Below are 15667 nucleotides of genomic sequence, written 5' to 3'. Positions count from 1 at the left end.
ATTAATTGTTGCTCCTAGTGACTGTGCTACCTGTGTTATATTTAGGAAGTGGTCTCCTGTTACTTTAATTCTCATTTCACATCTGGGGGAGTTGGGAAGAGAGAATCAAATATCCACCCACAGGATTCAAATAGACATTCTCGTTGCTGAGCTAAAACTTTCCCATTATGCTATGATGCTTGTCCAGCATGTACCAGATTAAAATGATGACGAATTGCTCTCCAGTCACCCAGTATCTTATGAAGCACTTCCTGTAGCAGAGTCACTACCCTTTATTTTGTTTTTATGCCTAGTAGGACTCTGGAGTTTTTGTCACAATTATCACACTTCCTGTCTACATCCAGAGCAGAGAGAAATTGATGTCCTGTTGGTTGAAGCCATAGCGCCCCCTCCAACATTACAGTGTAAAGCCTTTTTGAAGAAAAAAAAAACACAAAAAAATTTATTTAAGCCTTTTCTTGTATTCCTGTGCTTCATTATTTTTATCTGTGCTCCTTCTCTTAGGAATATTCACCCCTTTCTAGTTCTCAGTATATTTTCATGATAACCACTCTTCTGAATGGTAGATATCAGTGGAAAGCAAACAACAGGTTCTTGGACTTAGGGTATGTAGATGATTTTGCAATCTAGCTTTACATAGAGATGCCCTTTGCATTCAAGGTTTATTAGCCTAATCCTATTCTATATGTAGTCATTTAAGTAAGTTAATCAATATACTGTAATCCTGGAAAGTTCTTTTATTTTTTGCCTGCCTCTGTCTATCTCTGCATGAGACATTTTGTTTCCTACAGAAGATAGTTAATTTAAATTATACCCAAGTGAGGATGCAAAAACAGTTCAATAAGGGTAAGAGGTCATAACACTTTGAGGAAAGTCAAAGTCTGGCATTAATATTCAGAAGTGGGACCTTCCTTTTGATTGCTTTTGCAATCAATTTATGTATATGATACTTTTCTAGTGAAATTGTATTATTAATCCACTAGTTACAAAGCTTGCCTATGTGGCAGGCTACCTTCCCTATATTCACTACCAAATTCCCACTGTTGCAGATTTCTTTGCAGACTTAAAATGCTAGATTTAGTGTGTGAAACCCAGAAGTGGCTAAATAAGATTCTAGTTTGGAAAATATTTATTTTTATTATTTTTCCTTATCTGTGTGTCTGTGTTTAGTTTTGTGATGATGAATATAGGTGTGACAGAGGACAAAGGTACTGTGTTCTTCTGGAGCTGGAGTTACAGGCAGTTGTTAGCCACCCAACATGGGTACTGGGGACCAAACTGGGGTTCCCTGCAAGAGTAATATGTGCTATTAGCACCTGAGCCACCTTTCCTGTCCTGATAATATGCTACTTTTTATAGGCAATGGCCTATTGTGAGGAAAACAAATCCAGTTTTGCTGGGAAAAACAAAAAACTTTACATCTCCCAAAGTTTATTTTCAGAGAGCAGAACTCTCTTAGAAAGTGTGTGATTCCAAAGAGATCTCTCATAGATACAGGAACACTCAAGAAATAGCACCCAAGTTTTTGCCTCACTTCTCCTAAAGTATGGGTTGTTTGGTAACTTGCTTCTAAAGAAAATTTATATTACAATGAGTAAAGAAAGCTTGTTATTAGTGTGAATTTGACAACATAATATTCCCCAGGTGATAAGGGTGAATAGCAGCAGTCAGGTGACAATGTATGTCTGGTAGTATGTAATCAAGACAGTGCTTCACCCTTGTTGCCTTCCTCCCAATGACCAATAACTACAGTGTAACCACATGAAAAAAGCCACTCAAAGGTTCAAATTAAGGGTTAGTCTACTAAAAACATGGCAAGTGCTCCTTAAAACTGTCAAGATTGTGATAAACAGTAAGTATGAGAAAGTGTCATAGACTAGAGAAGACTCAGGATTCAGATACTTAGAATTTTGACATTACAGAAAAAGGACATTAAGGAAAAGCAACACTAATAACGCTAATAAAATTTAGAGTTTGGTTAATTAGGTGCTAATATTGACTTCTAAAATAATTTCTTAAAATTTCCTTTCTGTATTTGTAAGTGCCTGTGTCTTTTCCTAAGCTCATGTGCACCATGTACCAATAGCGGCCCATGGGGGCCAGGAGGCATCAGATTTCCTAGAACTGGAGTTACAGGTGATAGTTGTATAAAGTGTAGACATGCCCACTCCAAGGTATGGTTGAGAGAAAGGGTTTTATTATAAACATAAGGAAGAGTCCATCCAGAGGCATCTGGAGGAGTCTAGATCAGGAAGAGAAAATAGTACACTGAATATGGCCAGCATACTAAAACAGGCCACGAGATGAAGAGAGGAAGAGAAGAGATGACCAAGAGACAGAGACAAGAGAGAAGGTGCCAAGAAAGGAAGATGAAGACCAAGAGGTCGCATGGCCAAAATAGCAGGGTTATAGAGAAATGAGAAGCTAGGGGAAATGGAAGCCCATGAGCTGCAGAAACTTAGGGTAGGGGCTTGAGTGAGAAGAGCTAAGAAGAGGTATGATGCCAGTATGAACTCTGTAGAGGTGTTTGTGATTCTGAGAGAGAGCCTTGAGGCCAGGATGTGTTTGGTATGCTAATAGGTACTGCAGTTAGCTGTTCATCCCATTTCTTTTGGACCTGACATTCCAGCCTTTTTGTTGATAATAATAACATAATCTCTTCTGTAATTGCTTCACAGTTCAAAGTAGGGTGCCTGTTTGTTGGGACTCAGGAAGGTTGAAATGCCAGTCAAAGGCCAGGAAGGTAGGGAGTCAGGTAATGGCCAGGAAACATCTGGTTCGCTGTTTCTCTTGCTACCCAGGTTTTTCCAGGTTTTAGCATGTATAAAGTGAGGCCATGCTGGCATCAAGGTAGGACTGAAGGGAACATTTCTATTATAGATCTGAGGAAGAGTATCTCCAGAGGCATCTGGAAGAGTTCAGGGCATGGAGAGAAAGCAGTACATTGAACAGGGCCAGCAGACTAGACTTGAGAGGAGGGGTGGGGTAGAGAGAAAGAGAGGAAGAGAGATGACCAAGAAGATGCACGCACACACATAGACACACACACACACACACACACACACACACACACACACACACACAGAGAGAGAGAGAGAGAGAGAGAGAGAGAGAGAGAGAGAGAGAGAGAGAAGAGAGCACAAAGAGAATGCATAGCTGAAATGGCAGTGTTACATAGGAATGAGAAGCTTGGGAAAGGGAAGGCCATGGGCAGAGAAGTTTAGGGTAGGGGACAGGGTTAGAAGACCTGAGAAAAGCCACAGGTGAAGTGATACTGAGAAATCCTGGAGGCCAGCATCCACTTTGATATACTAATAGGCACCACAGTCATTTGTCCTGAGTTTCTTTTGGAAATTTCTTTTTACAGTAGTGAGCTGGCATGCGGGTGCTGGAAACTCAATACCAGTCCTCTTCATGAGCAGTCAGAACTCTAAATGACTGAGCTAGCTTTCCAGGTCCTAATATTGCTATCTTAAAAATGTAGTAAGTATTAATGTAAAACATCCAAAAAAAGGAAAACAAAATGAGTGAGGGCTGTCCCAGAATTCTGTGCCATTGTCATGACTTTTCTATAAACCTAAAAATACTTTCTAGAGTGAAAAATTTATTAATGAGTAAAAAAAAAAATCAGTCAATAAATTCTTAAATTGTGTAAATGCACCTAATAATAACATTGAAGGTGATACACAGATTGAATTTACTTGTATTGATAATTCAAGCTGAGTTTGTGAGATACTGTAAAATAGAATAGATGAAGAAAGGCAATAAATTGACATTTGTTGAATAGTATCATTAGATACTTTGTGGAACTTCAAGCCATTGGACCTCTTTCAAAATGAGAGCAAGAAGGTAGGAAAGATAGCTCAGTGGTAAAAGCATTTGCTAGTGTTGTAGAAGACTGGAGTTTGTTTCCAAGCACTACATATAGAGACTGTAGTCTCAAGTGTCAGGGAGAGCCGACACTTTCCCTGTTCTCTGTGGGCGTCTGCATGAACAATCACAAAAGCCCCCCGCAACCCCCCCCCCGCCCCAGTTCCAAAAACCAAAGACAACCACAGAGTTTTCTTTATATAAAAAGAAAACTGAGACTGTGGACTGTGGGTTTAAGAATTATCTCATCATTCTGTAGTTACAAAATCTGTAACAGAATTGGGAATAAAAATTATCAGGTGGGAGAATGCCAACCATGAAAGGCTAGAAGATATGGGAAAAGGATGCAGAGTAGTAGGTCAGCAAATTCCCATCATTCCACATGACTTGAGGAAGGTGGACATTTCCAAGTCTGGTGCTCCTTACACATTCACAGGGACTTGGAATCAGAAGTTTTATCTGTTAAGCCAGGCATCTATAGTAGTTAGTGTTAAGCATCTGAAGATTATTTTCTCTTCTCTGCCAGTGTTGTACAGTGATATAAAACATTTCTCCTCTTATATTAGTCAGAGTTCTTTAAGGGATAGAACTTGTGTGTGTGTGTGTGTGTGTGTGTGTGTGTGTGTGTGTGTGTGTGTGTGTGTAAATTATTAGAGTGGCTTATCAGCTGTGGTCTTGTTAGTCCAACAATGGCTGTCTCCCTGCAGAAAGGTCAAGAATCCAGTAGTGTTCAGACCATGAGGTTGGATGTCTCAGAAGTTCCAGTCTGATGATGGAGTCTCAGATGTTTCCTTGAGAGTTGCTGGTCTTCAGTGAACACTGTAAAACAAAGAATTAGGTTCAAACCCCAGTAAAGGAATGCTTCAGCAGCAGGATAGATAAATTTGCCACTGAAAATGAGGGCAAGCAGGCAAAATATAAACACCTCCTTCTCCCATATCCTTTTATATGGGATACCAACAGAAAGTGTAGCCTAGATTTAGGGTAGGGCTTCACATATCCCATGACCCAATCATAACAGTTTTCACAGGTGTGCCAGCTGCTTGGGTTTTAGTTGACTGCAGATGTAGTCAAGTTGGCAACCAAGGTTAGCCAGCACAGCTCTCCACCTTCCATTTACAGGAGATTCTGTGTGCATTCCAGCTCTTTTAATGTTTTCTTATAGGTATATATGGAAACTTAAAAATTACTGATCATTTTTGGCTTTTGGATACTATAAGAGAGGAGCCATGGTTTAAGAGATGCTGACAGATGACAACAATATTTGCTTTTCTGGGGTCTTGTCACCTAAGCACAAGGCAAAGGAAGTGTGAATGTGTTTCTGTGAGGTTGTTTTTTTTTTTTTTTTGTTTTGTTTTTTTGTATCATATTCCCCTGACTTCACAGCTACAGAAGACTCTTTCTTTCCTTTGTATTCTCTCTACTCTACTAACGCCTAGGGCAGGGCATTTTATTCAAGGCATGGCTTCATTAACTTAAGCAAATGTTCCTATCACTTTTTACAAACACAGGAAGAGATATGCTTTTTGCAAACGTAAGTTATATTACCATAGCCAGAAAGTCTCTGTCTATCCTTTTAATTATTATTATATTTTAATTATTTTCTTCCAGGGTCAGATCATCAGAAGAAATAAATTTCAGTCAGGAATATAAGAAGAGAAATATCTATAAGAAAAAAACACATAAACCTTGCCATCGTGAAATTATACAAAAATCAGCCGGTAAGTAATTGCTATTGACACAGTAGAGAATGACATTTCATAGAATAGTGTGAATAGGACACAGAGCTATATTGTCCAGCAGGAATGTTCATTTTTTTCCTTAATAAATATAACGGGTAATCCTATGGTCCTCATCTGATGAAGGAGGAGGGTAAGGCTTGGGCCTACTAAATAGCACACAAGGTTTCTAGCATGCACAACAAATGGTGTTGACTGCTCAGCACCCTGGCTCTCAAAGAGTGTAGGTCTAGCACCATCAGCATCATGGAACAGGTTAAAAATGTAAATCCTACTACATGCATCCTCTTTCCCTTCCTCAAAAAAAAAAAAATTGAATAAATCAAAAGCCAGGTGGTACATGGTGACCCACGGTTTACTTAGCTCTCTGTGTGATGATTCTGATGCGTAGTAAAGCTCAAGAACCACGGGCTTAGGGTCGGCTTGCAGAGCGAGTACAGCATGATAGTAGAACCGCAGTTCCTGCCTCCACAGAACTACCAGCCACAGAACATAAAACCATTTCTTCTATTGGCATTTATTGATTTCTCTGTGATTATTCCCTTGTCACATGAAGCAAAAACTTTTTTCAATTCATTCAAAACTTGGCTTTTAATGTGTGGCTTGCATAAATCCTTTACTTCTTCACGGGCAAAATAAAGAAAATGCTGCTGCGTTGGAATGAAAAAGTACCTGTCAATTCAAAATTTAGATATTTCGTTCAAAAAACACTGAAAAATGTATTGCATTTCACAAAGGATATAATTTTCTTGGAGATAAAAGAGAAATTGAAGCCTTTCCAAAACTGTAGAATACTCATTTTCTTTTCTTTCTTTTTTTTAACTAAGATTTTTTTTTTTATTCATTTTACATACCCATCACAGATTCCCCCTCTTCCCTCCTCCTGTCCCTCCAGCCCTTCTCCCAACCCATCCCCCATTCCCTCCTGCAAGAAGATAAGGCCTCCCTTGGGCAGTCAGCAGAGGCTGGTACATTCAGTTGAGACAGGTCTGGGCCCCTTCCCCTGCCTCGAGGCTGTGCGAGGTTTCCCACCATAGGTAGTGGGCACCAAAAAGCCAGCTCATGCATTTTCAACGGAATAATGTAGAAAAATACACAAAATGCAAAATGAACGAAAAGGAAGTCTTGGGTTCCTCCTTGTCCTTTGAACAGAAAGGACCCTGGGTTTATTTTCAGCTGAGCTTAGAGGATGTGGTAATCACTGCAGCTGCATCAACTGAGTGATAAGAAGGTTACATTTTAAAAAGTAAATTTGGAAATGCATTAGCTCATTTCAAAGAGTTAATGACATTGTCCTTTTCCTCTCTTCCTTCCCTTAAATTGCCCTTTGAAGGCATCTTTAGGTCCTTAAGCCTTAGAATGTTGAACGAGCTGCCTGAAGTGAAGCAACCTGAATTCCTTTTAAACCCTGACAAATACTTTAAGGAAGAGCCAGAGGAAGATGAGCCCCAAATTCCGGAGCTTCCTTTGCTCTCTGAAAGTAAGTTCTCAGTGTACCTACAATCTCCACTCTTTCTTCATACAGTACAATTAAAGGAAAATGAAATACAGTAGAATAGCACAAAATCAACACATGTGCCTTGTAGGTTGCCATGAAACAAAGTGTAGCGTGGTTTGTCAAGATTTACAGCTCTGTGCTCTCAGCAAGAAGAGCCAACAGGCTGCAGTATGTGAAATGGATATTTCTATTGTGTCGCTGTTCTGAAGGAAGACTGCCTTGGATGCTATGAATCTGTCATAGATGAGTACCTCTCCTTCCCAAATAACCTTCATTTTCAAAACTGATACCAGAGATAGAAACATCATGAGATTCTAAAGATTTAAAAGAGAGTCTCTAGCAATCTGGCTCTGTTTTTCCTTTGCCTCTATAAATAGCGGCTACTTAAAGTGCATTGTCTCAGAGGCTCCAGCTGCAGTGCTGGGCTAATAAGAGAGGACAAGGAAGTGTAACTGGAAAAAATGCAAAGGAATGATCTCTGAGGATTTCCAAATAGCATGTGCATGGGGCTGCTCTATTTTTCAGACTCTTCTAGCCTTTGCAGTCTGTGAGCATTTGGAGAATAAGATCTGTACAAACATCTTTTCCACAAAAGGAGCCTTGTGGGAATTCAGGCAACACAACCTGAGACTGGGTGAGGAACTGAGAAGGCATCTGGGCACTGTAGGGGCTCTCATTTCAAATAATCAATGGAAACAGAGTCTTTTCAACGTGTGGTACTGAAAGGAACAGAGCTACATGGCAGTCATCTGAGACCCACAGTCTCTAAGCTTTCCCAGAGTCTGACATAGGGTTCAATATTCTTCTTGACAATACCGTTGTAGGAGGCAGTTGTTCTCTTATATCCACACTTGGAGATATTTTACAGTTATCATCATGAACAATTGTCATGTCTCATTGCTGTACTTTCCAATCTTCTGTTACCACATTGCTAGGTCTTTTCTTAAACTTCCTCTGTTCTAAATTTGCACTCATTTGCTTATTTTCTTGAGATTTTTCTGCTAATTTCTCTTAGAAGTACATAATCATAAACTTTAAGCCTCTAGGTATATGGAATGGGCCTTCCAATCTGTAGTCCTGTCATTTTTCATCAGGATTATCTAACTTTTTTTTTTTTTTTTTTAAACTGGGAGAGTCAGTCTGAGGGGAATTTGCTACAGACTAGATTTTGGATCTCTAGAACCCATGTATTTGGATGGGTATGCACAGTTGCAGCCTGTAGTCCTAGCACCCAAGAATTAGGAAAGTCAGAGAGAGAAAGAGAGAGAGGATCCTAGGGGAAGCTTGCTAGCTAGGTTAACCTGCAGGGTGAGCTGTGGGATCTATTGGGGCTGGGTGGAAACATGATGACCAATGTAACTCAGGGAGGAAAGGGTTTATTTAGCTTATGTTTCTGAATCACAGTCTGTGGAGGGAAGCCAAGGTAGGGATTCAAACTGGTCAGGAATATGGAGACAGACGTTGATGCAGGGGCCACAGAAGAGTGCTGCGTATTGGCTTGATTCTCATGGCTATCTCAAGGTGTTTTTTTCATAGAAGCCAGGACCACCAGATCAGAGGTGTGCCCTCCAAGAATGGGCTGAATCATCTCTTATCTATCACTAATTTTAAAAAGTGCCCTACAGGCTTGCGTACAGCCCTTGTATAGAGGGATTTCTCTATCGAGATTCCCACCACTCAGATGACTATTGCTTTTGTCAAGGTTACATAAAACCATCCAGCACAAGATATTATATATGTGTATGCAGAAAGACCCATGCCACCAACAAAACAAAAAATAGTGTGAATGGCTTCTGATATCAAAGGGTGACCACAATCATGCATCCTCGCACATATATACACTTGTATACACATGGTCACAGTCATACACACAAATTTACACACATTTCAACCAAAAATGTTAGGAAGGTATCACAGTTAAAAAGGGTAAATAGGTAATAATAGTTAAGCAGGCCAGAAAAAAAAGGTGTGTGTGTGTGTGTATGTGTGTGTGTGTGTGTATGTGTATGTGTGTGTGTGTTTCTGGTAAAGTAATAGAAGTGTGAGTAACACAGTCAAAGGAAAGCACATGGGGTCTATATGGCTGAATTCCAAAAAGAATGTGCAGAACCCCAGCTGGCTAGCAAGCCAGATCATGGAGCACCCACAGTGTCATTCAAGGGATATTGGCATTTATTTATTCAAAAATGAGAAGCCACTGAAGTGTTTTAGTCCATTGCTCTGAATGACTTCACTTTATCTCCTCTGTGACTGCTTTGGCTTTTATATCTCATTATCATTATTTTTGACTGACCTCAAGGTACAATAAATAGTGTTTTTGCTGCCCTGCCTTACTTCTTGGGGTAGTCATGCTCCATTTGAGATCATATCCTTTAATAGAGAGAACTTGCTATAAAATTGCTTTCAATATGAATTTACTTATCAATGTTTTTTGACATGAGTTTTGGGCATAGAACTCAGGTCACAATGATTTCACAAGAGCTTTTTTTCTTCCCCTACAACAGCTTTTATCCTATGAGTCACTTCCCTAGCCCTCCAGTCTGTTTTGAAATGTGTCTAGTCCAGGGGCTAGGGAAATGTCTCCATGGTTAAAAGCACTTGTTGCTTTTTCATGACTGGGGTTTTATGCCCAGAACCCACATGGTGACTCACAGCCATCCATAACTCCAGTTTCAGGGGATCTGAACTTCAGAACTCAGTGAGCATCAGGCAAGTGATGCACAGACACACATGCAGAAAATTTAAGAAAATGTATCTATCTAATCAGTTATCTAATTTAGATTTCATAAATAAGTTGGACATACAAATGCATGTAAGTACACATATTTATTTGAGTGATATTTGAGTCCCTTTTGTATAGCTGTGTTTCTCATTGAAAGTACCATATTTTCATTCATTTTGTCCAACTTTTCTTTCAGGCTTCTTTTCCTTGCTATTTTGTTTGTTTGTTTTACTGAAAGTAGTTCATACAATGTATTCTGATTATGGATTCCCCACCACCAAAATCCTCACAGATCTTCCCACCTCCTCACCCACCAGACTCCACACCTTTTCTTGCTCTCATTTGAAAACAAACAAGCATCTAAATAATGACGATGATGATGGTAATGATGTTGATATGAGATAAAAATAAAATAATAATAAACCAGAATAGGACAAAACAAAAAAGAGACAAAGAAAAACTCACAGATGCAGAGACACATACATTTGCACACATAGAAATTCCATAAAAAAACCCACAAAACTGCAAACAATAATATGTAAGCAAAATATCTGTAAAGTAAAAAAGTAACAAAGAATGCCCAATTACGAGACAAAAAAAAAAAAAACAAAAAACAAAAAACCTCATATATATCCTTGAGTTCATTTTGTGTTGGTCATCTTCTGCTGCACATGGGACCTGCCCTTAGGTGTGCATACCCTGTGAAGTCTGTTGGAGAAAACAAATTTTTTCCTTTGTGAGTGGTTATCAATTAGAGACAGCTTCTGGGTTAGGAATAGAGATGTGTGTCCTCTTCTGCTCTCAGCATTGGATCCCTACTTATTTAGACCTGCACAAGCCCTGTGCATACTGTCATACTCACTGTGAGTTCATATGTGTGTTGTGTCTAGAAAGCACTGGTTCCCTACTGTCTTCCATTCCTACTGGCTCTTACAATTTTTCTACCTCTTCTCCTACAGTGTTCCCTGAGCCTTGAGAGATTTGATGGAGACATTCCATTTAGGACTGAGTGTTCTGAGGTCTCTCACTCTCTACACTTTGCCTAGTTGTAGGTCTCTGTATTTGTTCCCATCTATGCAGGAGTGTTTAATTCTCTAGAGGTGGTGGAACCTGGGAGATCAAAGCCTATCAATGGGGTGGATTAAAGTTCTAGCAATAGATAACTTTATTCAGAGCATCAGCAATTCATACTCTGGGAGTTAAGAAAGCACAAATGAGTAAAGTTCTCATGAGTTCGAGCTGTATATAATCACAATGACAAGCAGCACATGGCAAAAATATACTTTTCCATAAAGGCATGTAAACAAATAACCACAGCCAATAATCTGAAATAAACTCACTCCTACCTGCTACACCTGAAAGGGGCACAAAAACACATTCCAAGAACAATTCCAAGACTCTTGGCTCATTTCCTCACAACCACTCTGAATTCTCCTCACACAACTCTATTTTTGGACCATGTTCTGACACAGTAGGAAGCTTCTCTGATGACAGCTGAGGAGGACACAGATCTATGAGTATAGCATGATATTGCTAGGAGTCTTTTTATTGCTATGTTCCTTTAGCAGACTGTAGTATTTGTTTTTTGTTTTTTTTCTTTTTTTTTTTCCCCTAGGTCCTTGGCCTATCTCTAGTCTCAGGTTCTTGGCCACCCCATCAATGTCAGACATGGGTTCCTTTTCATGGAGCGAACCTTAAATCCCATCAACAAGTGATTGGTTACTCCTAAAACTTTTGTTTTATTTTAAATGCAGTCTTTCTGTGTTTCCTAGGCTGGCCACAAATTCCTGAAGTTAAAGCATCCTCCTGCCTTACTTTTCTATGTAGCTGGGATGACAGAAGTGTGCTCTTGCACCTACCATGCAGGCAAGACTTGTTTACAACAGTAATTTTACAGCTCTGATCTGCTCACACTGGGCAACCTTGGCTCTTTTTCTGCTATCTGCTTTACTCTTGGTTATTGGTCACACTTTACGACCTCCTTGTAAGTCTTGTCATGTGTTATTCAACAGAAATAGTAAAATCTTTGTAGATATTGAAGTGAAGCCTATTTAGTTCTGTAAAGAGAATGATGGTCAACTTGTGTCAATAAAACTAGGAACTGTGATAGGCAGTTCTGAGGTGCAGTTTTTACTGGACTTAGGGTACTTTTGATTTAGAATGCCTGAGTTAGACTTCTGCCCTTTTAGATAGAGGAGTATTGTCCTATAAATCTCACAAGACAGTATATTTCTTTGCTTTTTCAGTCTACTGAATAGTCTCCCACCCCTACCAGTGTTCAGAGAATGCAAAAGGGAATGTTGGCTAAAGCCACTGGATTTCTCTGTACCCCCCATAAAGAGCTATCAGAACATTTGAGGCAAAGTATACACCTCCACCTCAAGACAGGGTCTTGCTTTGTAACCCAAGCTGGTCTTAAACTAACTATTAACCCAGACTGGCCTGAAAGACCTAATTCTTATCTTCTTGAGTGCTGGGGATATTTCAGGTTTGATCATACCCAGTACAAATCTGTCTCCTACAAATGTCCACATATGATGTAAAGAATATCAGATCATCTAGGAAATGTCTATGCTGTTTTTCCCTTTAATTAATGTGTTCATCTTTGCTTTCTTCCCATGCCCTCTGATGACTATAAGAGAATTATTTGTCATTTACCTTACATTCTCTTTTGCTTTATATGAGAATGATAACTGTCCACTGCCTACCAGATCCTCCACAGAAACAAAATTCTTGTTGAAAAAGAAAGAGGAAACTTACTTGATCCCATTCCTATTTTAGAAGACTTTTTAGGAGCAGTGTGGAGGGTGATATAATGTGGCTAGGTTGAAGGCAGCTTAGTTTAATAGTTGAGATGTGTGCAGTCCATCTGTCTTCCATGCTTCACTTTGCCTTTGAGTAGGAACTTGCATATGTGTGGGTTACATCTCTTATTATTAGTTTTCTCATCTGTCATATCCGGATAATGATACCCATCTTGCAAAGCTATGAGGGTTAATTACAGCACATGACAGCACATCCCAATCACTTATCAAATGTTATATTACAATATTTAAAAAAAAATAAGAAAACCTTAGAAAATAACTAATTTGAAAGTGTTAATGGTTGAAGGAGAAGGATCACATGTCCTGATCAGACCTGATCAGAGACATATGAATATGACTATCAAATTTCAGGTTGGATAACTATGCCAAAGCAGAAGATCCCCAGTGAGAGAGAAAATGCAGATGAAGATGGTTCAAAGTCAGGGAAATGTCATTTTCAGGATTTGGTGGGAGGAAGTGTCTGCCGGCCATCTAGGAAGAAAACTGGCCTTGGTAGGCGGGAAAGAGCAAGCGTGGAGACTGAGTAGCAGCACAGCTAAGAGACACTTATTTTAAAATTAATTTAAAGTTCAGCGTTTTCTCAGCTGATTTTAAATGCAATATGTGGACAGAACAGCAATGTGGGCCTTTAGAAATGGAACTCTGGAGAACATAAGTATGAGGTCTTTAGGCTCAGAGTTATTACCCCCAGTAAATTATAAAGTAATAATTATTTAGGGAAGCATTTCCATTTATAAATGGAATAAAACATGGAAACAATAGTGAATATTATTTGGCAATTGTACTATAAGAAGCATTTTCCCCAGGTACTCTCAATGTTATAAACTATAACTTTGGATCATGGGACACTTTCAAACACTGCCTAATCCCCTGTTGGCTTTTCAGTCTTAGCTACTGGGCTTTTAATATCCTTTTGTATTCTTTGTAGTTCTTTTTCAACTTGAAACATCTTTAGCTTCCAAGTTGTTCCCAGTGGACTCTCAAACAGCTTGAAATCCCTCTTTCATATGCTGTATTCATAGTGCTTAGAGCCAGCGCACAGGGTCAGGTTTACCATAAGAACCATTCATACTTATTCTATGAATCTTTAAAGCTTCCATTGTAGAAAATGTGCTCCATCAGAAACACTTCAGGTAAAGTAGGTTTTATTATTATTGTTGTGGCCCATCAAGAAAAATTACAAACAATAATTAAAGAGATGATTAAAGAGATGATTTTATTCAGGCTATTGTACTGGGAAGGACTCTCATTAAAGAGGACCAACTCAGAGGATTAAAAGGAGGCCTGTGCTTTTGCACAAATGAAGGAGACATCTGTGAGTCTTTGGAAACAATGAAGAAGGATAGAGAGGGTTGTGTCTCAGTAATATGAGAGCAGTTGGTGGTTTTTTGTGATTAATTGTTTCTGGAGCACAAAAGAACAATGGGATTTATTACCTATTTCTGCTTTCCAGAAGCTCAGTATCAGGTAAAATGAGTGTTGTCAGGTTCTGTTTTGTGGATGATGAATGAGTGTCAGTTACTGCTGAACAAGCCAGAGGAGGCCAGAAGCCTTCTGGATGCAGTGAAGCAAGATCTCAGCAGCAAGTTTTTCTGTGTCCAGGCAGTTTCTTCCAAGTAACCACAAGAGACTTAATATAAATCATAAATGCTTGGCCGATAGCTCAAGCTTATTACTAACTAGCTTTTACAACTTCAATTAACCCATTTCCATTAATGTATGCATTGCCACGTAGCTCATGGCTTTCTTTACCTGTCCTCCAGCATGTCTTGCTCCTTCTGTATCTCCTGGTGACTCTACCGACTCTACATTTCTTCCTTCCAGCATTCTCAGTTTGGCTGTCTCATTTATATTTCCTGCTTGGTTGCCCGTCATTCAGTTCTTTATTAACCAACGAGAGTAATATGTATTCATAATGTACAGAAAGATTATTCCACAGCACTTGTTGAACCACAACTTGGGAGGTAGTGGTTTTGGATGGCTGAAGCTCCTGGGACATGGATTCTCACAAAGCAACCTAGAGTTTGGTGGGTCTGGGCTATTTGTATTAAGATTTTAGTAACATCTTTGGGTGTTGATGAGGGTTTGGCATAATTGCAAAAGTTAGTTCAGATGGTTGTAGCTTGATAGGGAAAGAAAAGAACTGATAATTAGTAAGGATAATTTGTACAGGGAAATCAGCTTTAGCATTACTTAGATACAGCCACCCAAACTGCTACCTTCAAGGTAGGAAGGAAGTCAGTCCAATCTTTACCAGACAAGAGAATTACATATCCATCACTAACCTGCTCTGGTCAGCTTTCTGATGCTGTGATGTTTGATGGCATTCAACATAGGGAGATAATATTGGCTCATGGGTTCAGAGGTTTCAGCTCATGACTACTTAGCTTTGTGGCTCTGAGCCTATGGCTAGGGAATGCATCAAGGCAGGAAGCATGTGGCAGGGGGAAGACTTTAGTTAGCTGGATCCAATAAGAAAGTCAGGAAGGGCAGAAGTTCAAATATCTGCTTATAGTTCAAGTTACTAGTGACCTAACTTCATTTCATTAGACTCTATCTCCTAAAGATTTCATCCCCTAACCGTGCTATACGCTGGTAAAAAAAAAAAAAAAAAAAAAAAACTTTAACAAATGACTTCATGAGTAGTAATACTATAAATCAATCCACCTGCAAATTCACAAAGAGGCAAAATAATTCAAGACCAGTGAACTCAGCCTGATTCTGATGACCTTCAAGGGTGTTTAGGATAAAATAGTTTTCCATGGAAGCACAAGATTGTTCTCTATGGCTTTTACAGTACAGATTATATATATACACACACACACACATATATATATATATATATATATATATATTTCTTATTTAAAATCAATTTTATATATAAATACTTCACAGTATTCTATAGCTTTGTTTGATAAGGTAAATCCATCATTAAACTCAGAAACACCTAATGATACTTGTAGTCTATAAATTATCTGAATATGTGAAAAAGATATTCTGGGGCTCAGTGGGA

At 39.1% G+C, this 15667-nt stretch overlaps 1 protein-coding gene across 1 annotated transcript in view; it reads left to right on the top strand.

Annotated features, from left to right (window-relative positions):
- Window positions 1–15667, top strand: part of Wdr49 (WD repeat domain 49) — a 155169-nt gene that overhangs the window by 133007 nt on the left and 6495 nt on the right. The window contains exons 18-19 of the mRNA XM_037206669.1: window positions 5482–5591; window positions 6943–7089. Coding sequence (XP_037062564.1) covers window positions 5482–5591; window positions 6943–7089 — 257 coding nt within the window. The remainder of the gene's footprint in view (window positions 1–5481; window positions 5592–6942; window positions 7090–15667) is intronic.

This window comes from Peromyscus leucopus, chromosome 6 (assembly GCF_004664715.2).
Source record: "Peromyscus leucopus breed LL Stock chromosome 6, UCI_PerLeu_2.1, whole genome shotgun sequence".
Classification (NCBI taxonomy): domain Eukaryota; kingdom Metazoa; phylum Chordata; class Mammalia; order Rodentia; family Cricetidae; genus Peromyscus; species Peromyscus leucopus.
The sequence above is the reverse complement of the archived record's forward strand: the minus strand, read 5'-3'. Positions and strand labels throughout refer to the sequence as shown.